This window comes from Typha angustifolia, chromosome 4 (assembly GCF_048772165.1).
Source record: "Typha angustifolia cultivar Huaian chromosome 4, ASM4877216v1, whole genome shotgun sequence".
NCBI lineage: Eukaryota > Viridiplantae > Streptophyta > Magnoliopsida > Poales > Typhaceae > Typha > Typha angustifolia.
Genome location: NC_133242.1, coordinates 161,741 through 183,244, shown reverse-complemented (window position 1 = coordinate 183,244; position 21,504 = coordinate 161,741). Strand labels below are relative to the sequence as shown.

At 39.4% G+C, this 21,504-nt stretch overlaps 4 protein-coding genes across 7 annotated transcripts; 1 reads left to right on the top strand and 3 right to left on the bottom strand.

Moving 5' to 3' along the window:
• The first annotated feature begins 8 nt into the window (after positions 1-8).
• LOC140759428 (cell division control protein 48 homolog B) lies at positions 9-5,284 on the top strand. Of its 2 annotated transcripts, XM_073095989.1 has the most exons (12): positions 9-237; positions 337-381; positions 1,193-1,248; positions 1,372-1,521; positions 1,627-1,734; positions 1,896-1,995; positions 2,233-2,517; positions 2,595-2,764; positions 3,327-3,455; positions 3,973-4,066; positions 4,159-4,236; positions 4,818-5,284. In XM_073095989.1, exons 1-12 carry the CDS (start codon positions 106-108, stop codon positions 5,118-5,120), a joined length of 1,650 nt encoding a protein of 549 aa, XP_072952090.1. In that variant the 5' UTR covers positions 9-105; the 3' UTR covers positions 5,121-5,284. The 2 variants fall into 2 exon arrangements, with proteins under 2 accessions (XP_072952090.1, XP_072952091.1); XM_073095990.1 differs by lacking the exon at positions 1,193-1,248 and having other exon boundaries at positions 96-237; positions 4,818-5,283.
• A 337-nt stretch (positions 5,285-5,621) lies between these two features.
• On the bottom strand, positions 5,622-7,364 carry LOC140758994 (large ribosomal subunit protein uL13w-like). The gene is made up of 4 exons (XM_073095432.1): positions 7,032-7,364; positions 6,838-6,954; positions 6,615-6,702; positions 5,622-5,981 (listed from the first exon to the last, which is right to left on the bottom strand). The coding sequence occupies exons 1-4, from the start codon at positions 7,301-7,303 to the stop codon at positions 5,838-5,840; spliced, it is 621 nt and encodes a 206-aa protein (XP_072951533.1). The 5' UTR covers positions 7,304-7,364; the 3' UTR covers positions 5,622-5,837.
• A 711-nt stretch (positions 7,365-8,075) lies between these two features.
• LOC140759507 (protein LONGIFOLIA 2-like) lies at positions 8,076-13,820 on the bottom strand. The gene is made up of 5 exons (XM_073096089.1): positions 13,024-13,820; positions 12,159-12,223; positions 9,804-12,056; positions 9,184-9,334; positions 8,076-9,069 (listed from the first exon to the last, which is right to left on the bottom strand). The coding sequence occupies exons 1-5, from the start codon at positions 13,184-13,186 to the stop codon at positions 8,240-8,242; spliced, it is 3,462 nt and encodes a 1,153-aa protein (XP_072952190.1). The 5' UTR covers positions 13,187-13,820; the 3' UTR covers positions 8,076-8,239.
• Positions 13,821-16,338: 2,518 nt separating this feature from the next.
• On the bottom strand, positions 16,339-21,259 carry LOC140758917 (uncharacterized). Of its 3 annotated transcripts, XM_073095318.1 has the most exons (8): positions 20,775-21,254; positions 18,472-20,261; positions 18,135-18,399; positions 17,960-18,041; positions 17,769-17,835; positions 17,169-17,354; positions 16,983-17,043; positions 16,339-16,898 (listed from the first exon to the last, which is right to left on the bottom strand). In XM_073095318.1, exons 1-8 carry the CDS (start codon positions 20,800-20,802, stop codon positions 16,726-16,728), a joined length of 2,652 nt encoding a protein of 883 aa, XP_072951419.1. In that variant the 5' UTR covers positions 20,803-21,254; the 3' UTR covers positions 16,339-16,725. The 3 variants fall into 3 exon arrangements, 2 of the variants coding, with proteins under 2 accessions (XP_072951419.1, XP_072951418.1); XM_073095317.1 differs by having other exon boundaries at positions 18,135-20,261; positions 20,775-21,252; XR_012104174.1 differs by lacking the exons at positions 16,339-16,898; positions 16,983-17,043 and having other exon boundaries at positions 17,282-17,354; positions 18,151-20,261; positions 20,775-21,259.
• Positions 21,260-21,504: the final 245 nt, after the last annotated feature.

The window sequence follows — 21,504 nt, the reverse complement described above, 5'->3', positions numbered from 1 at the left end:
CAAAATAGTCTCCGCTGCTTCCCGTCCTCCCTCAGTACTCATTACTCAATAGTTCTTCCAGTTGGGGGGATAGAACCCTACTAGGGTTTTTGTTTCTTGATTAAGATGGTAAGCAACAGCGAAGGTTGGCGCGCGGAATACGCCATTGCCGGCAATAGCAGAGCCCTCGAAGCTCTTCGTGAGCTCATCGTATATCCTTTCCTATATTCCAATGAATCCCGAAAGCTAGGGCTTAAGGTTCGCATTTTCCTCGATTCTAATCTTTGGTTTCTGCTCTTTTGATTTGTTCAAAAAGTTTTGTTTGGTCTTCAATGAACTTTTGGTGTTCGACTGCAGTGGCCCAGGGGATTGCTTCTTTATGGTCCTCCGGGAACCGGAAAGGTATCGATTTTTCATTCAAAATTATTATTTTTTGTTTAATTCTACATAAATAGGTTGACGTAATCGGTTAGTGAAATCAGGTTTTTCTGTTATAGATGTGTGAAGTGGGATATTTTGCTTAATATTAACTTGATTGTGGAAGAGGTAATTAATTAATGGATTTCTCTTTCTTGAGTCATGCATAAACAATCAATTATATATTGTTTTTCACTGTAATCTTCTGATTAATCATATGCATCTCATCCTACTGACGTCCTGTTAGAATTTGAAACCCAGGAATTTTTACAGTCCTCCAGTGAAGTTGGTGCTGCCACATGAGTAAAGCTTGATAACATTGCTTCCAAATTTACCTAGTGGGTAATTTACGAGTTTAGTTGATATGTATATGGCTATCTAACAGGCCCCTTTAGATTTATAATTTTCTTCTTCCTTTTTCGGTGCATACCATTTGAGTTAGATTATAGCCTACTTTTTGTCTAGAAGCCTACATTAATACATTATAGTGGATTCTCCTGGAATGAAGCCAATTATACACATGTCAACTGGTTGAAGGTATAACAGGGTCCCAGGATTTTCATCTGTCAATTTTTTTATTGGAACCTTCTTCTTTTAGAGCTGTAATCAAGCTGACCTCATGCTATTGGAGAAGGCATGGTAGTTGACTTTGAGATTAGTTCTGTCAATTTGTTCGCATTCCATTTTCAAACAACATGATTTTGATGGTACATATAGAAAAGTTTCAAGATTCTCCTTTTTATTGGTGTAAATTTACCTGTATGCTATCCAATATTTTCATGTCTTCATTTCTCAGACAAGCCTGGTCCAAGCTGTCGTTAGAGAGAGTGATGCACATCTAACAAAGATCACGTATTGAATCCAAACTTTATGGTGACCCTGCTGTGTTGGACTGAGGATGATGCTAGTGATGATTTTGTTAATTTATAGCTTTCTGTTTGTCATAATGCTTAACTGCATGTGCTTTTGTTACAGTTCGTCTTCTGTTCATAGAGCACATGCTGGTGAAAGCGAGAAGTTTTTACGGGAAGCATTTTCTGAAGCATATTCTCATGCATCATCAGGGAAGCCCTCTGTCATTTTTATAGATGAAATTGATGCCATATGCCCTCGCCGTAACAATAGGTACATTTTTTTGTACTTGTTTATGCTTCATTGCATGTCACATCTGATTTGTATTTGATTTGCATTTGAATATTTTCCTGTACTTGAAACAATGATTTCACCCAGGAGAGAACAAGAGTCTCGTATTGTTGGTCAACTTCTGACATTGATGGATGGAAACAAGACGTCATCAAAATCTCGTCCTCATGTTGTTGTTGTTGCAGCAACTAACAGGTCAGAATTCCACCAAGAATGTGATCTGAGAAATTTATCTTTATGTTTATCATATCTTTCAGTTTTCTGGAGATTTCATCCTTGTGGCATCTTTTGTGCTAGATAAATATTTCCTCCCTTCTGTATTTGACGAGGGAACTGTCTCTTATCAAACTTATTAGGGTGGATGGGATTGATCCAGCACTACGTAGATATGGGCGCTTTGATTCGGAGATTGAAGTTACAGTTCCTACAGCAGAGGAACGTCTGCAAATTATCCAGGTGTGATTCCATTCTCTTAAATTGTTATTGATAATTTTATCTAGGATGTCAATAATCCCCACTCTCCTTAAATTAGACAGATTTTGGCCCAATAACTTTATTTAATGGAAGTCAAACAAAGAGTAGAGCCTGAATATTTCATATGCTTGTGGCTTAGTTTCTTGAAGCGATTTATTTTATTTGCAAGCTTTCTTCTTCTCTGTAGTACTCTAATCATAGTATCTTAATTTTGTTTAGCTCCATTCAAAGCATCTGAATTTGGATCAAAATGTGGATCTACAAGCTATTGCTGCTTCCTGCAATGGTTATGTTGGTGCTGATTTACAAGCATTATGTAGGCATGCTGAACTATTAGCACGTCGCAGATTGTCGAACTCTTCAGGGAATGGTCATGATACAACATTGTTAGTGGAAGATTGGGAATCTGCCAGATCTGTGGTTCGTCCAAGTATCACAAAAGGTGTAAATAAAGAAGTTCCAAATGTATCATGGGATGAGATTGGAGGATTAAAAGATTTGAAGGTGAGAATAGTTATGGTTCGAAGTGAACACTACATTTTGTCAGTATCTTTTTTGTAATGTTGTTATCGCTGCAACAGGAAAAGCTCAGACAGGCTGTTGAGTGGCCCATTAAGCATGCTGCTGCATTTGATAGACTGAAAATATCACCAGTTCGTGGCATTCTTCTGCATGGCCCACCAGGATGCTCGAAAACTACTCTTGCTAAGGCTGCAGCTCATGCTGCCCAAGCTTCTTACTTTTCATTGGGGTTGTTCCTGGACTACAGTTGTGCTTTCTGATTTTCTTTTTAAATCCATTTGCAGGCTGTCTTCTTGTGGAAAAAAATAAATTTCTTTGTCTACCTTCCAACTTTAGTTTATTGGAGATTAATTAAGTTATCAAGTAGTAGGACTATATTTTCTATTTAATCAGTATATATGTGAGTTTCTAGCTGTTATTTTTTCTCTTGTTAGAATTGTATTAGTTTTATTACTCCTTTTCTCATTAAAGACAAGACATATGTCTGTAAGTAGTGTGCAATAATGTGATTTACAATATTCTTGTTGACTAGTTGACTCGTATTCAACAAATGAAAATTGAACTTTAATATGCATTGTTCTATGAAATTTCTAGTGACCATGAACTATCTCCATGTTCTAGCCTTTTTTTTCTAATGTATAGTGGTGTTTAAGTTCTTTCATTTTGTAATTTGTACAATGATTAGACCTCTATTATCTTTTAGTAAACCCACAGTAACTATCATTGTGATTTTTGTTAGTATTATTAGTTTCTGAACTTACCATGTTCTGATATTTCAAAACATTCGGCAGTTGTCCAGATATATACTCAATGTATGTTGGAGAAGGAGAAGCCATGTTACGGAGAACATTTCAGAATGCTCGTCTAGCTGCCCCAAGCATTATATTTTTTGATGAATTTGAAGCAATGTGTCCGAAACGGTAAACCTGACATTTTATGCTGTCTACTGGTCTATGCAAGCTACTCATTTTAGCGTACTACAGAATTGGCAAGACAGCTTCTCATCTCAGTTGCTGATTCTTGGACATGGTTTGGTAGCACTGTATTCATTAAAGCATGCCCTTAATCAATGGTCGCAGGACTGTTTGTTATTTGTCTTGAGTGATTTTTAGGCCACAGTATACTCAATTTAACCTTCCTGAGTCTTTTTTCTTGTGTTAGTTAATTCTTACACTTGGCTTGTTTTACAAAATAACTTGAGTTTTCTTCCTCCTTGAACTGAGTATGCATAATTGTCTGGTGTCCCCAACGTCCAGAAGTTAATCATGGAACAAACACGTGCAAATCAAGTTCAGTTGCTTTTTCTGTTCTACATGGATTAATCAGAAGTTCAATTTCAATTTGTCCTTTTTTGCTGTAATCAATTGTGTTGTCATAATGTTACTATCGACTTATATATATCTACTGAGTTGAAACCTGCTTGCAATATCTCTGTAGTGGTCATAGTGGGAATTCTGGTGAGAATGATACAGTTGGAGAAAGACTATTGTCTACTTTGCTGACAGAAATGGATGGACTAGAGCTAGCTACGGTGCATCCTTACACGATGCTTAGCTGAAGACCTTTAACTTTAATTCTTGTTTCCCTAGCTTCTTATCTAAATAAAATTTTCCTCATGTTCAGGGAATTATTGTATTGGCTGCTACAAATTTACCCCACGCCATTGATGCAGCTCTTATGCGTCCAGGCCGCTTTGACTTGGTATGTGATTATCTGTATCTATCAACCATTGCTGACAACCAATTTGTTTTGTCAAAAAAATGCTTTTCTGTGCAACTATATAGAACTTTTCTCTTACATTTCATTTGATGTCAGCATGCAGTATTATAGATCATGCTTATCTGCATATGCATGTGTTTTTGAACCTCCTTTAAATTATTCACCCTGAGCACACCTTGGAATCTCAATTGTTTACTCATCCGTATCATTTTTTAAATAGATCTTTGATCCTCTGAAACTTTGTTGAATAAGTGTTGCAGCATCTAAAATGTCATCTTAGGACAATTAGTTACTTATATTTGATTCATCATTTTGTCTTTACTTTCATTTCTTTGGAGTAGAGGCATAACCTAGTGTGAAGGAAGGTAAGTTTGCCTCACCCAAGTGGGCAAGTGGTCATGGTCTCGGAGAACAGGTATAAATTTGCATACATCTTAAGGTTGTCATCTTAATGACCACACATTTTAACCCTCGTTGCTCTGGTTTCCTAGTCTGTATCTTGTGGCTGTATGCATATACTTGCATCTATACGAGGCTTGATATTTATAATTTTATTATACCAGGTGTTGTATGTGCCACCACCAGATCTAGAGGGTCGTTATGAGGTCCTCAAGATACATACACAGAAAATGACGCTAGGGGAAGACGTTGATCTTATGTGGATAGCAGAATGCACTGAACTCTTTACTGGGTCGGATCTTAAAGGTCTCTGCCGTGAGGCTGGATTGGCGGCTATTAGGGAAGATATATCATCTTGTGCTGTGCATCGTCGTCATTTCCAGGTCGTATTAAATTCGATAAGGCCTTCTTTGACGAAATCACAAATTGAGCAATTTTCTTCGGCACTGGCGCATACCCGGAGATAAAATTAGGACTCTTTGTAAACAGCTTCGGCATCTTGAATATGAATGCGTCATGCGTGTCTTCATTTTGAGTACTAAAGAATTTCCAAGGTCACATCACTTGTACACTTATTGGTAATTAGTGAAATCTTAACTAATTTTATTTCTTTCATTTCCCATGGGGCATTTTGTTACACATGAATATTCATTCTGCCAATACCCATTCACAAATATCGTCGCACCAAATGACATAAAAAGAAATTGTGAGAATAGTTGTATAGTGTGGCTTAGTCTCGTATGTGCTGCTATTTCTTTATTCAAACAGCATGACTAATCGTTGTGCCAATTACCCTGCTATTACTTGCTATTTTTTATTTGTTCACTAGCCAGTAGAAGAATCCATACCAAACTCATTATAAAATCTACAGATGCTCACGTATACACCAGCTGGAGCTAATATGCACTGAGCTATCATTCGAAGCAGCTTAAAAGAATGAATTAAAATCGTTATGAGAGAATCATTAATGACACTGGCAACATAAAGAAATTTTTGGATATCATAGGGTAAAAGCAACATTTCACAGACCAGAAATTTGAATTTCACGGAAGTAATTAAAGGGACTTTAAAGCAATCATCACAATGTACTGATTAACGCTGCAGGCAGCTTCAGATCAAGTTATTAAGCAATAATAATAGAAAATTCTCTTTCAAAAACGTTTCACAAAAAGAGAGTAGCCCTATCAGTATTTCAATGGTGCCAGAACATCTAGATGAGACCCGAGCTTTTCGTCAGCAACCTTCTCTGCCTTGAGACGAAGCTTCGTCAGCTGCTTCCTCCGTTCGTATGCAACTTGGGCCTTCTGCTTTCTCTTCTCCTCCAATTCCTATCAAAGATATTCACAGTAAAGGACTCAGCTAAAGATTCATATTTACTTAGAAAATTGCATGACAAGATAAACAAAAAACTCAACATCAACGGATTGTTTTAGCCAGGACAATTCAATGTCTTAGCTAATTGTTTCATATAAAATAAACTTTCAAGATCGTTCAAATAAATCTCTGCTGGTTAAAATTTTTTAGAAATCAAAAACATATTGTGAACTTCAAAATCCTCTTCATTCTATATCAACAAGCCATATGTAACATGACTGCAGATTCTTTTAATCTAATTCATTGTCATGGTTCCAATTTCAGCCCTTGACTGAAATGCCATCATTGGAGTATAGTTGATGGTGAATGAGAGACAAAAGGGTCAAGGAGAAGCTAGGTATGTTAAGAGATCGTTACAAAGGTTTATATTACTATGAAACACTTCCCCCTGTAAAAAGGGAAAAATAATGCAATATCTGAATAACAAATGGTGATAACAAGTAGCTACATTTAAATAGGTGTCAATCCTGCCAAGTCAGACAACTAAGCTTCACTACAATTTAAGCAGCAATAATACATTAAGCACACAGAAATCTCAGTAGCTGACTAAGTTATCCATAAAAATAGGAAAGGAACCATGACTTCACCTTGATGGTATCATAGTGGCTCCATCCAACTTCCTTGGAAAGCCTACCCAATAAGCAATACTTGTGTCCCGGCTGAAGCCTCAACACCCTGGGAAACAAATTCCAAAAAAAAAAACCAAAAAATCAAAACTTTCCTTGATGAAACGTCAAAAATAAAAAACATAATTTTTCCACCGGATACTAAGCTTTTCTGGAAAAAAAAATCGGAAAAAGTAGTGATTACTTGAGGGCGTCAGGGATGACCATCCGCTTCATCTTATCGTACGGAGGCGGAACTCCTTCGTAGGCCTTGAGCCTCGCCAGAGCCGCCGCTCCACGCTTCGTCTTGTGGGGGATCATCCTAAACAAAGCAATCAGGTGTCACGAGGAGATCCAAGAAAAGTTTCAAGATCGAGATGAAGGTGGATGGTCCTATACCCTCTGATGGTGCGCCAAAGGATCTTGGCGGGAGCTCGGAAGTGGATTGGGCCATGTGACGGCTTGGTGTTCATGCGCTTGCGGAGGAATCTCAAATACTTCATCTTCTGCCTCACGAGGCCACCGGAGAGGCAGAGCTCCTCGCATCGCACAACCACCACGCGTTGACCGTTGAGGAGCTCCTTCGCCACGATCGAGGCCAGCCGGCCGAGCATATGGTGGCGCGCGTCCACCACCACCCGACGAGCGCAGATCCCCGAGCCGGACACCATTTTCTGCGGCGCTCCTCGCTAGGGTTAGGGTTTTGCGAGAGGAAGGTGATTGCATGAGCTTGTCCTTCGTGCTTTTATAAATTGGTTGTGTATTACGGGTTGCGAATGGGTTGGGTCACCCGTTAATGGAATTGGATTTGAACCTTTAGGATCCAGCCCGGATCCGATTTAGCTCAGCCATATGACGGGCCTAGATTGGGCAGCCAAAGGCCCGAATTAAGGAGGTAAGTTGTTTTTTTTTGCATATCAGCGCCTATACCTTAGTCTTATAACTAATTCCATCTAAGAGAAGGTAGTTTGTTGCAAATATAGAGCAAGAGAAGAGTCGATCAGTAAATATGTCAAAGAAGGGAGTCATTATAAAATAATGCTAATATAGGAGGTGATTTGCAAAAACCGCGATGTCCTCGAGGGTTTTGGAGTCCCGCCATTCGGTAACCCACCGGAAAATTAAAAGTCTAAACCCTCGATTCTCATCTTCTTCTTTATCACATTCCGTTACAAGCCCTTGCTTTTCAATTCCTGCTCGGGCTCAATCCCACTATAGGTAGAGCACCTTCTTCGAGGTCCATGGAGTAGTCAAATTCTTGCTCAAGGTGGCGTCTTTTCTTTTCTCCCATTTCAAATGCAATTAGTGTTTGCTGGAAGAATCTTGTTGGAAGACATTGAGGGGTTGGTAGACTTATGGTATTTCATATAAAGAAAAAAGAAGAAATGGGGGGCCTTGCATCGTTCAGTACAGGATGCATATTACGAATTTGTTGTATTCATGAGAACATAGGAGTTGATTTGGCAGTTTGCATCATAATATGCTGATTCAATTGGTTGCCACAAAATCTTTATTATCTTAAAACAAGCAATCTTTACAGAGTATTTTTATTATTATTCTGTGCTCTCCTTTATCTAAATAAAGCAAGATTATAAGATCCACGGCTCTTAGTGGAAAAGCTTCCTTCTTTGTCTGCTTGCCTTTGCTTGCAAACCAGACACCGCCTCACCAGTAATAACCTCATCAATCAGATCCTTGAAAATTGACCTCTCAATATCTAATACTACCGGCGGAATCTCCCTACCAAAGTTTGTCCAGCCTTCTGATTTCCTCAGGACAACCTGACCTGATAACATGTTATGATCATCGTCGCAGCTGCCTTTCTCATTTTTTAGCTGTTCGATCTCTGAACACAATTCTTTTAGTAGGTGGAGGCCACTAGGAAACTTTTGAGCGAGATTCTTAGCTCGACACGATTGGCCAGGGAGAAAGCTTAGGCTTGTTAGCTCCATCTTTTGAGTCAGAAGCTCATTCACCATGTCAAATATGAGCTTGCGATGCAACTTATTCGGATCAGACTTTGACCGATTTATGTTATGATGCATATTTGCAGGTTTAGCAAGCCAGCCTGATTTCCTTTGCTCCAAGACAAGGAATAGATCAGGATTAATTGGGTAGCCCGAAGGATGGAGCTGAATTGGCATTGAACCTGTTTCTCCAGAACTTAGGTCTTTCACCAGAAGGCCAGAAGCTAGGAGTATCTCAGAGACGTATCGCTGGTCTGTGTTTTGCACTGATCCCTGTGTTTTGCACAATGAGGCAATGTGATCGGTGGCTGGAACCTCCTCATTAGTCAAACTGAGTTGCCTGAGCTTCTGAACTAGGTTCTCAATGTTTTCAAACTTCTTGTGATTGAATTCAGTACTCAACCTTCTTGGTGCATTATCAGGCAAATCTTCTGGTTTCCAGCAGTACTCTGAATTTTGGTACTCATTATCTGCAAATTTAATATAAAAGGAGGCTCTTAGTGGTTCTTTTATGAAATTTGCATCTTTTATGTATGATTAACTGAACATAAACAGAAAGGTTAAAAAAAAAAACATGTTCCGACCTCTGAATGCACTTGAAGTCTTGCTCATGGGACGGCGCAAGTCATCCTGGGAAAATGAAGCATCTAAGACAGAGATTGGGCTTGGCTGTTCTGGAACAACAGTTGCAAGCTCCTTAGCTGACAGATCCTCATTCAAATAGTGTGATGATTCCTGAAAAAGTCAACCATGAGACACATCATTATTTTGTTAGCAATAATCTGATAAAGAAAACACTGTTGAATTCCATTAAAAAACTTTTTTTTTTCCTTTACGCATCCAAAAGAGAAATAAATCAAAGAGGCTCTTATGTACTCATTTGTTCCAGTATCAACTTTCAAGTAGTCTTGTGTAGTATAAAGCAGATAGACGCCCTTAAAATAACGGTGTGCTACTTGCCTCTTTGTGGCTGAGACTCTCTTATTCCATCCTATTCACATATATAAAAACCTAATGCTTTGAATGAAAAAACTAGTATCAGTGATTTAGGTAAGATGTATGGTGACTATGGTCTACTCTTAGGCCTCTCACTAATGGTTAGATATGTATTTCCTTTTTTTTTCTTTTTTCTTTTTCCTTTCTAGAGATGCAGCATATAGTGAAATTCAGTGGAATATGTGGAGTCCAAGGGTAATCCTTGTACCTTTTTTTTCAACATTGGAGCTGCTTTAACATTCCTTTCAGATCCTGGTGGACTCTGGCTGCCTTGCTGAAAGAAAGAAATGTTCATTTCTGCTGACGTATCAGCACTCGTGACTTCCATATCCATATCCTCCTGTGATGCCAAGCTAATATTGCTATCAGACCTCAAAGACATCTCATCGCCCTGGTAGCTCATGCTCCTCGTTCCACCACTTACATCGCTTGATTGATCATCAGTATGTTGTGCTTGAGCTGGTTTTCGATTGATCTTTCTTCTCGGAGAAGATGAATCTGAATGATTCCTGTTAGCAGACTGTCTTTGGGTCTTATTTGACTCGGAATGAGGAATAGGTGGCCTGGATCTCCTGTCTACATCATGTTTTCTTTGCTGTAATCTTGGGCTGGTCGATTTTGGATTATGTACTAAACCTCCACTGTTTTCTCTTAGTAACTGCTGAGACCTGGGTGACCTTTCTACAGCCTGTGAACGGGATTTCTGACGACCATTTTCTTCTCTCCTTTTATTGGATTTCTCTTCAGTGACGGGCAGCAGTCGAGAAGCAGGCACTCTTGGGCTGCCCTTACGAGTTTGGTCTTTCACCATAGTGCTGTTGATAGAAGCTCTCTTTTGATCCGTGGGAACACTCGTTTGCAACTGCGAGAGACCTGGTAAGCCTTCTAATGGAATGATTGAAGAAGCAGAAACACCTGATGAGTCGATGGACTTTGCAGGCCTCATGATCACAATAGGAGATTTGAGAGCTCCTGCTGCATTGCTCTCTTTCATTACAGTGTGGACTGGAAAAGAAATCTGCTTGTTGTTCATGTCGTTATTTGATCTCGAATTCTCATCAGCTGCAATTTTTCTGCTGGAGCTTTTACTACCTGATATTTCTGAAGAGTAGCCTTCATTTTTCTTGGTTTCTAGTAGGCCCTTTGCTTGCATTGCGTCCAGTATATGTTTAAGAGCCCTGAGGTCCTTGTCTGATTGCTGAAACTCTAGCTCCTTCAGCCTTTTCTCTATCTCACTATATACTGATACAGTTTGCTGTTTTATGTGAGGGTCCTGGTTTCCGAGTGTTGCTTTTGGAGGAGTGTGGATCCTATCTTGCTGCTTCCAAGGAGCTTTCTCAATTGGGAGCCTAGAGTTGGACATGGATCTCATGACCGGGTCAGGATTCTTTTGTGGTCGTGTAACCGGTTCCCTGAGGGCGAGGGAGCTCTTCGAGGAGCATGAGGTTTGATCTGGTTTTCTGTTTTCAATGAGTTTTGATGCCTTACGGTTAATATCATTATTATTCTGTCCCTTTGCTTCAGAGTCTTGTGCTGATTCCATCACTTCCTGACTTCCAAAGTCCAAGTTGGGAAGCGCTTCCAATCCCATGAGCTTTGCGACAACACTAGGTGGACGGTTGTAGCTTCCCTGTTCTTGCTGAATAATCGACTCTGCAGCGGCTCTTTGATTCATGGTACTTCTGTTTACATCCTTCAAACTTGAGTTTGGCTTGTAGTCAAAGTTGGGAGTCCCAAGAGAATCCTCTCTGCTATCTAATGACAATCTTGGAAGCTCTCTGAGTTTGGATGAAGGTTTGCAGTTATCTGAAAAATTCAGAAAAGGACGTGAAATTTCTCTCCCATCATATGAGAACCGAGGAGCATTCGTTGGCGACGGATGAGAGAGAAATTCTTTGGCGTCATACGACAATCTTGGCTGCTGGTTGGCTTCTGAGAAACTCCAAGGAGCTTCTTTGAGCTTAGCCAAGACTCGCAGTGATTCACTGAAATCCATGGGGACCTTACTATTTCCTTCCTCACCCCTCATTGATGATCCATTTATTGACTTGGGCATCTGCATGGACCTTGAAGAGTCCTTGTGTTTCATCTGATGATTCTTGACTTCCTCTTTTGTTGAAGTTCTAACTGATAAATCACGAATTTCTCTGTTGATAGAGTCCTTCACGACATCTCGGAAATCAAGGGACAGGCGACCGGATTGAGCTGATACAGTGGGTGTCTTGGTGCGAGGTGCAGGACGAATAGGCCCAGTATCAAATTCAGTACTCTTCAACTTCAGTGACTTCTTTGTAGACTTGTCCGGAGATAACATTCGGTCGACAGAGGGAGCCTCTTGTTGTGTTGACCTGTTACACTCGAGGGACGAAAACGACGAACAGGATGAAGATGAAAAGGAATTTCTTGATGATTCAACTGAAGCTCTTCGGTTCTCATTCCAGCTGTTGCTAAGGTTTTTCTCCTGAAGACAGATTCGTGATTAAATGTTGCAAGTCTTTGAAAGTCCACAAACAAAAGGAAAAAAGAGTAACATGACTACATGGAATACTAATGGAGCTCTTACAAGGACAATCTGAGAACATGCAACATGCTCTGCTCCAGCACTTCTACCATTTAGCCGAGCATGGCCTGTAGGAGAATAATTTGCTAAGTTTGGGAACATATAAAGAATATTGGCCAATTGTATTCATGGGATTATGTGTAAGCAATGAAAATAACTTTATAACTTTATCCAGATACATAGACAAGTTTGAAGACAAATAAATACTCATGTTGCTTCCCCTGGAAATGAAAGATAATCAGTCACATTGAGGAAAGGCAGCACTTCAGTCACTAATAACAGTTTTTAATAGCTTCACTTCACTTCTTTAGCATCATTAGTTATTCATTTATTTATATCATAAATGAGAGGAGCTTATCAGAAGCAGGACTTCATCATTAATGAGCATATCTGATGAAGGTTTCCTTACATTGTTCGGTTGCAACTTGCAAGTGAATTTAGTCCATCGTTTGGGAAAAAGGAACATATAAAAGAAAAAGGAGAAGTCCGTCATTCAAATTGATGGGATCTCTGTCCTGATGGGAACAATTATGCTCAGACGGGTTATGAGAAACAAAGCAAAATTCACAGGCGATTGACATAAAATTTGGCATGAAACAGATTCTGTTATATGAATATAACAACTAGAACTTTCAGTTTGTTTGGCTGCAATATCGAAGTCGTTAGCCTGAACAGATTGCAGAAAGTCAAAAACAAAACAAAGGGGAGCCTATATCAAGAATGACTCGGAACATTTTTTTCTGAGAAAAAGAGAAGTAGAAATTGGAAAAGCAGGTTATATAGAACAAGAATTGAAGAAAAGGCCATGACCATTATGAAGAAGGATTCTTTCATTTCCTGCTGCTGGAGTAGACAAAGATGGTGGTACCTGAAGGTAGAAAGCCTCTATAGCTATGTCCATTGAGGGGCCTCCCACTCCCAGCGATGAGATGTTGCCGGTCGAACATTTGGAAGATCCCAGTCATGCACCCAATTTGCTTCTGCAGCTCCGGGTTTTCGTCGGCAAATGCGTGTAGAAACTTGGCTGACATCCTCCAACCTATTTATCCAGGCTCGAATCTCCAAATCGTTGCAGTCCCCAAAGGCAAGATCAGATCATAATTATCCAAGAGAACGTCACAGAAACTAATTGCTATCCTTCCAACTCATTTGAAGTCTTACAGCTCCACCCTTAGGTTCCTTCCAACTCATATGCTACCAAAACACACCATTACTAAACACCAAAAAGCCATCTCAGGCCCTGAAAAAGGTGTAGAAATATATGAATGGAATAAAGGAACCCCCAACATCATCTGTTGAACCCAATGTTCACGAAAAGGAATTCACAGAAGGTAAAGGAAGGATAGGTGACTCTGAAGGTTGTCTTTAAAGGATATCATCAATTAGGAGGAGGGATAGCACTGCATGAGATTTGCTGTGGGATTTCCTATCCCAAATGTGGTGATAGATTCCATCATGAAGTAGTTTTGGATGACATGTTTAAAAGTCTGTGGGTCTCAAGTGCATTGTTCTCTTCTTCCCAGGCCATGTGCCTAACCATGCATTAATAGGAAACCCCAAAACTACCTTCCAACTTGTTTGTCCATGTGACATCTTTTAGCTGTTGATTAGCCCTTAATGTAAGAAATCGTCGAAGAAAACTCACATAATTGGGAAAGTTCATGCGTTAATCTTCCTATTGCAACATCACACTTAAGTCTTGCTCCTTTTTACCTTGTAAACAAATAGCAATGTGGCATTCATCTCCAAATGTGTCAAGAGATCAATGGGTGCTAGGATGATGAGTTCCAGTTCAATATATATATATATATATATATATATATATATATATTGTTTCTTTAACATTCTTGGTCAGAATTATTAGAGAAGAACAGGATGGCAAACAGCGCATTTATAGATGCCCTGTGAGAGAGGGCACTGTTTGAGATTGGGCACAGGCTTGGTGGGTAAAATATATTGTGGTATCTGGCAGAGGAATCTAATGGGGCTCACACTCACACTCACACTCACACCTCCATCTTCTCTTCCTTTAAAACGCCACCCAGATCATTGTGCAAGGACAACAACGTAAGAAGATAGATGGATAGAAGCTGTGGGCCTTTCTGGCTTCCTCAAGTGACCAATTACCCTTCAGTAAATTAATAGAAGATAAATGTGAAGGAGAGGTTTTATTCTATTGAAGCACAACGCAAGTTATAAAATATTTTTCTATAGATGGAGCATCATGGGTAGTTCGTGAGTGAGCATCCATTGATTTCAAATACATTTAAAAAGGAAAACCTGTTATTAATTGATAAAATAATCCAAAGAGAATCTGATGAGTACATCAGCCTACCAAATGTAGAAGGTATAGAAGGGGGCAGAGCAATTTAAAAAAAAAAAGAAAGAAAGTAAATTATAGTCTTCAAGGGTATCAACTATCAAGGCAAGGAGTGGGGGAGAAATTGACAGTGGAAGGCATTAAGAATTTATTTTTATTTTTTGAAAGGAAGCATTAAGACTTGCAGTCCACTGCAGAATGGAGAACACATCACGCAGGCACCAACCAATCTCAATGTCCTGACACCAATCACATGCTACCACACCCAAGCTCATGTACAAGCCCTTTATTAATATAATAATATTCCAATTACAACTATTAGACGATCGACAATGTCAATTGCATCACCACCTACATTTGTAATCTTATTGTAGGAAACAAAACAATTTAACTTTCTCCTTTTTCAACTATTTGTAAGTCAGCTTCTACACATTGTGGAAAAGTCGATTTGCAAATACGTCGTATAAGACTTAGAATATATATATATAAATATATATCTTGTGATCCTTAGCCAGTGGCTTATAAATTATGCTTCCAATTGGTGAGGGATTGCAGGAGAGAGAAAGAGAGAAGAGGGGATAAGATGGAGTGGAGAGGAGGGATGCAACAACATCACATGCATAAAGTTGGGAGATCACATGGAGTGGTGGGTATAGTTTGGAACAACAAACTTTAGACCAATCAATCCCTAGCATATTCCAAACGAAACAAGAAGCATTTGGACAACTAGATTGCCACATGATGTCCTGATTTTCTAAGAAGCTTCCCCACCAGAACACTATCATGTGCCCCAGGGATGTTATCAACTGTGGGATAGCTGACAAAGTCTTTATCATCTCCATAGTCCATACCCAATGAAATCTAAATCTGGAGGTAAACCAGGAAGGGCAAGGCTGATGTATATCAAAGAATATTTTTTTTATTTAAAAAAAGGACAGATGGATAGTTATAGATTAGGTGAAGATCAAGATCAAAAAACTTGAAGATGGTGATTGTTATAAATATCACTTGATTTGACATGCAACCTAATGTTAATTAGAGACCCAATGAAGAAAATGATTCCATTTCATTTAAGTGAGACCACGTAGTAAAAATACGGTCCAAAATGGGATAAGATGATGATACCTTGCTTGTGATCTTTAGTTTCAATCTCCAACTTAACAATGCAACATTGCTTTATCTGTGCAACTTCTTACGGTGTCCCACCATTAGATAAGAGAAGAATATTTTATTGTGTAAGGAGTAATGTTTAATCACGAAAAAACGATCAAGTCTAGTGGGAAAATTGTGAGATGGTTTGGTAACCACTGCGATCTCTTTCTCCTCACTATAATATTAATGCTTCATTCTTTTATATAGCACAAGCCTCCCTCCATGCACGCACAAGATTATTTAAACTACAGCTTCCAAAAAGACCCATTTAGTATGAAATTTCGTATAACGCGCTAAGATTATGTCAACACCGAGTCATTGAATAAGAAGAATCTTTCAACTTTTCAGTACATTGATCAGATCGTGAACCTGTAGTATATTTTGGACAATTGGATTGCTCGTGAAACATATAAACTTCCAACCAGTGATCCCAAAAGTTTTTTTAAGTTGATCTGTTAGCTGAAACGTATGGAAGGTGCAGAAGCTTTCTATCATCCTTAATTGGGGACAAAGGTTGGTGAAAACCCATGTGAGCTGGTTAGTAGAGACTGCGACGTGCTAACGATGTGGCTTACTGTGAGCTAATAGGGACGACTCCAAGCAAGTTGTAATATATTGAGACATCGCCAAGTTGTAATATTTTGAGACCATGCAATCTGGTTATTGTAGAACATCACAGAACAAACAAAAATAGAGTTGAGCTTTTCAAAATTTTGAGACAATTGTTAGAAGGGTCTGCACCATTTAGCCATTTAAACAGTTACAGGTAAAAGGATTCTTGTTACAACTTACAACATCTCCGTAATTTTCTTGCCACAGGGACATCAACCACATCTGGTAACTTATGGGACGTTTGGAAAGGGATCTAGAGGTTAAATACTATGACTTGGCTTTGCCTACTATCCACAGATATTTTAAAAGTCTTCAAAATAATCAGGAAAGGTAATAGAGGACAAAAAAAAAAATAGTCCGCCGTATCTTTACTAAGCGTTCTTCACCCTATTTCATGCAGATTAAGAACTGAATCAGTTTAACACCCACTACTGAGACAGCATCTCTTACCTTTTCCCCAACTGAACTACAGAGCCATCAGCATCATCAAGTTAAAACTGCGGATTTCTCAACTTGATCAATAATTTGCAGGTAGAAGTTCCAGGATGGATCAGTATCTGCTATGGCAGGCTGACCAAATGGGTGGTCCCTTACATAGCCTTGAACATCATCAGTCATTGCTAGGCCTTCAAGATAAAGATGAAGATCTCCTCCTGGACCTATTTATAAATATCACAAGTTATACCTTGCATAATTAAGGATCACATTGAGAGGTGTTCATGGCCTTGTGCTAAAGGACTTACCCAAGGAACTGTCATTTTGATCCTTGAAACAATAGGGGCGTGGAAAAATAGCAGTATGTGGCTGCATAAAATTAAGATAAGAAAAAAAAAACAAAACAAAACATATCGCGGTTAGCATAAATAAAGCAAAAACATGCTTAAACTTTGTTAATTATTCATTTAAGAAAGCCATATCAGAATCATTACAGGATTGCACAGGGCCTTGTAAGGAGAATCATCCACAAGCAAAGTATTTGAGGCCGAGTACTCTCCCCTCTCCCAGGGAAGATCAGGTTCATCTTTGTTCCACAATTTCTTTAGCTCCTTCAAAACTAATGGCTTATGAATATTCTCAATGGTTTTAAACCCTGTGATAGTGCACTTGGACTGGTCCTGGCCAAATTACAATGCCAAAGTATTGAGAAAAGTACTCCAATAATAAATAGTAGCATTTTGTGAGGCACAAAGGAATAAAAAGTTGTGAGCAAGTTTGATAACTATGAAACATAGCGTTAAGACGAGCCATTTTCACCAGATCTATTTAGTCAGCTTACAAAAGAAACGAGAAATTTCTAAACTCTCGTTCTAAATTTGCTAGAGAATAATTGAGCATCATGAGTAATCAAAAGATCCTTACACTCCTTCATTTAATGTTAAGAAGAAGAATATGCAAGTAGAAGACTAGATGAACAACAAGATTGCAAACACGCCACTGGAGAAAGTCAGAGTAAAACAGACAGCATGTCATTCACGAAAAGAAATAGATTAAACCAAGCTGAGGCACTTTTGAAGCTTGGGATTACTTACCCAACAGAATAATAAGTTTTGTTTCAAATCTCCCATAAGAAAATCGACCACATCATCAACATTATATCTGCAGAAGATGTGATAAGGAACACAGTCAATTTATATAAAATGAGGCATATTAGAAATCAGTAGGAGCAACTAGTTTATGAAGAAGAACTAAAAAATAAATCAATGAAGCAAATTAGACATACTTCTTTCTCGAGGACCAGATGCCTATCTCAAAGTTCTGAAAGCAAAACTTTAGAAAATCGTCGCAGAAGGGCCTTTTAAAAACTGATAGAAAAATAAAATGTATGCATTAGAACTAATAAGATACATATTTATACTTGAGGTAATTAAAAGTCATAGAGTCAGCAAATAATTTACCTAATTTGCCGCTAACCTTTTTATGTGCCTTGTGAGCATAAGCATAGTACTGATTTATGTCAGCAAGCAAGCCGTTCAGATCAAGCACAAGCAGTTTTCTCCTGCCCATCCTTATTACTGACCCCTTAGGTGACAGAGAAGCAGCCTCGATTTTTTCATCTTGTCCATCAGTTTTATCTGAAGAGATAGCATTCTCAGGAACATGAATTATTAATGAGGAAGCCACTTCGTTCTGCTGATATTCATTTCTGTGACTGTGTGTACACTGCAGAGAACTATTACTGGATGTAGCTTGTTTCATATTCTCTAGTCCAATTTCACACATTGTTTCACTTACCTCTATAGAATCTTTCACATACGAGTCATCCTTGAGAATCTTGCCTTTTAGTGTACGTTCTTTATTGCAAGCGTCCAACTGATTATTTTGCTTCCCAAGTGATGAAGGAACATTCTCTATGCCACCTCTCGTCGGTGGAGGCAAACTTATTGCCTCCCTGAACTCCGCAGATTTTGGGTTTCCTTCTGCAGAAACTGCACACAATTCCAAAGTTTTGGAAACCTCATTGGACCAACTGCCACAATTTTGTACTGTTGAACTGTCGAGGACTTGGAATTCACCTGTCAGATGCTGAGTATTTTTGCCAACATCTATGCTTGGCAGCAATGCAGCAGACACATCCCTAGGGACTTGCTTAGTTTTGTATATGTGGCAACTTAACCTTTCTATATCCTTCTCCTCAGCTATCTCAGGGGACACCTCACCCTCGTCAGAATTGGCAACTACATGTCCTGCCAAAGCACATTTTTGCTTTTCTGCAGCAGCTAATAAATTACCAACAGTAGATGATTCACTTCTGGCAGTACTGACAGAGCCCATTTCAGCAATTGCCAACGAAGATGTACAACCACCTGAGTTACAGCCTGCAACAACCAGCAAAGAGGGGTCTTGCACAGAGCAAGCTTTGGGAGAATAATTCTTTGGTCTTCTATTGCTCCCTTTAAGATGCTTCAAATTAATGCTTTTCACCTCCGTAGAACTTGAATGATTTTCAGGTGGAACAAATTTCAGCCCCACATAATTAGCATCAGTTATTTTAGGAAATTCTTCCTTCTGAAATTCACGATCAAATGCTTCATTACTGCTCATACTTACTTTGTCTATATTCACGGCTTCTAGCAAGGGTTTGGCATTATCAGGAAGATGAGATGATGCATCACTGGCATCTTCTTGGCTACAGAGGGAAAAAGAAACATGTTTACCCTTCTTATTGGCCTTTTTGTTTCTCTTGGTATAGGTAAGTTTGACGCCGCATGCACCTAATTTGCTTTCAGCTACCTCGTTACTCTTCATTGAATTGATGCATACACGTTCTGTCAGAGTATCTTCTTTTTTACAAACTATTGGGCTTAGATAGTTGTCATTGGGAACTGAGGTGAGAGTTGATTGAGATCCACTGTCTGCTGAAAAAGAGTCTCCCTTAGGTTGCAATGAGGAGCCAGAGACACTGCCCCTAAAAGAGATGCCAAGTATGTTGTCACTCCCATTGTGATTTGGACTGTTAGCCTGCTCTGCGTTTGTGTCCTTCACTTCTAATGTGGATGCATCCATAGGAACCATAGCAAGGTTATCAATAGAACCAGTATCCGTAGATGCTAAAACATCAACTTCCTTGTTAGCAAGTGGCATCAAAATATCACTATTCAATGCTCCCTCGAGCTTCTTGGTCTCTGAATTCAGTTCCATAGTTTCTGAAACTAACACAGTGTCTTCTTGCATATTGTGTAGCAATAATTTATCAGGTGCCTCTTGTTCTAGTTCTTGTTCAGTTTGACATGCACTATGCCTCTTCTGCATGACTGTATGGTCTTTAACTTTTTCTGATCCATAGTCCACTTCACTAGATGTAGATCCTCCAGCACACTCCTTGTTCTCTTCTGAGGAGACAGTGTCAATAACTTCAAGGTCCTGTCCTCGATCACCACCGACCGAGGAAAAGACGAGCTTTATCTTCTCTGTGCTATTTTTCCTACTATATACATTTCTCGTATCTTTCTTCCCCATGGAACCAACACTTGCTGCAGATGGCGAACTATGCTTCTCTCTCTCTCTCTTCCGCTTCCCTTGCACTGGTCAACATATTGCACAAGACAATACCTCCAACCAATCAAACCCCAAGGAAATCTAAACCAACTAACACTATCAACTGAAGCGAATCGAGTAATTTTGCAAGAAACAGTAGTAAAAAGCAAAAAGGAATTCTACTTTCTCGTCAACAAGCTAAAACCCCAACTCAGGAGTCAGGAAGCTAATCCAGAAAAGCCAAATTACCAATAAAAGCCCCACCCCACAAATATCATTCGGTTTTACCTGATGGTTTCGTCCCAATTGGGAACACTAGCAAAAAAGATACAGAAAAGTTGAAAGCACAACAAGCACAATTTGAGTTCAAACACATCGATCGGCAGCATTTTTGTGTAACTATAGCACCAAGTTACTGGAAAAGGAAATCGAGAGATAACGATCGAACTAGAGTTGGATTCCGCCGGATCCGAGGAAGACCCCAAACTAATTCGAGATCTAGCAATCCTATTTGTGTTAGAGACTAAATCCCTATCTATACTTCGAAATAGCAATCGCACCTGACGCTACGGCTTCCGGTTCCGGCATCTCATCTGCCTCTTGGCGCCGCCGTCTCCGTCTCCGTCTCCGTCTCCGTCTCCGTTTTCTTCCTCACCGTAGAAGTACACCTTTTTCGGGTTTCGTTTCATGAGATCCTTCGCTCTGCATCTTTAACCTGTCCTCCTCTTATACGAGTCGAACTAACGTACTCCTCTAAAGTAAAGAAAAATGATTGCTCGTCTCACGAGATGTGTTCCGGAAACGCGTTTCTGCTGTTATCGTGGTCTTGCGTATTGGGTGCTCGGTGGAGGGAGTAGTTGTCATCCTCAGGGGGGGGGGGGGTTGGGGAAATGAATCGATTGATTACTTGTGATGGAAGGAAGACACCGGATGCAGCAAAGAAAGGCCAAAAGAGATCATATTACGGATTCGCAGTGGGCAGCCTTCGTCGTCCAAGGCGTTCGGTTCGTCAGATACGCTACACTACGCTGAGATCGTTGCTCGTGCGTAGTTGAATGAGGGTAATGATTTATAGAGTTTTTTTTACTAAACTGTTTGGAATTAAATAAATAAGACAATGCCATATTATATTTGATTATTTATGGGACTAATATTAAGAAGCTTGGAATAAGCAGGAAAAGGAAAAGTTGTAACTCGAGCTTGGAATAAATAAGACAATGCCATCTTTTTTTTTTGTGTGCACATCCTGCTCTTTGCTTTGTTTTTTTCTTTCCAAATAAATTGCAAGAT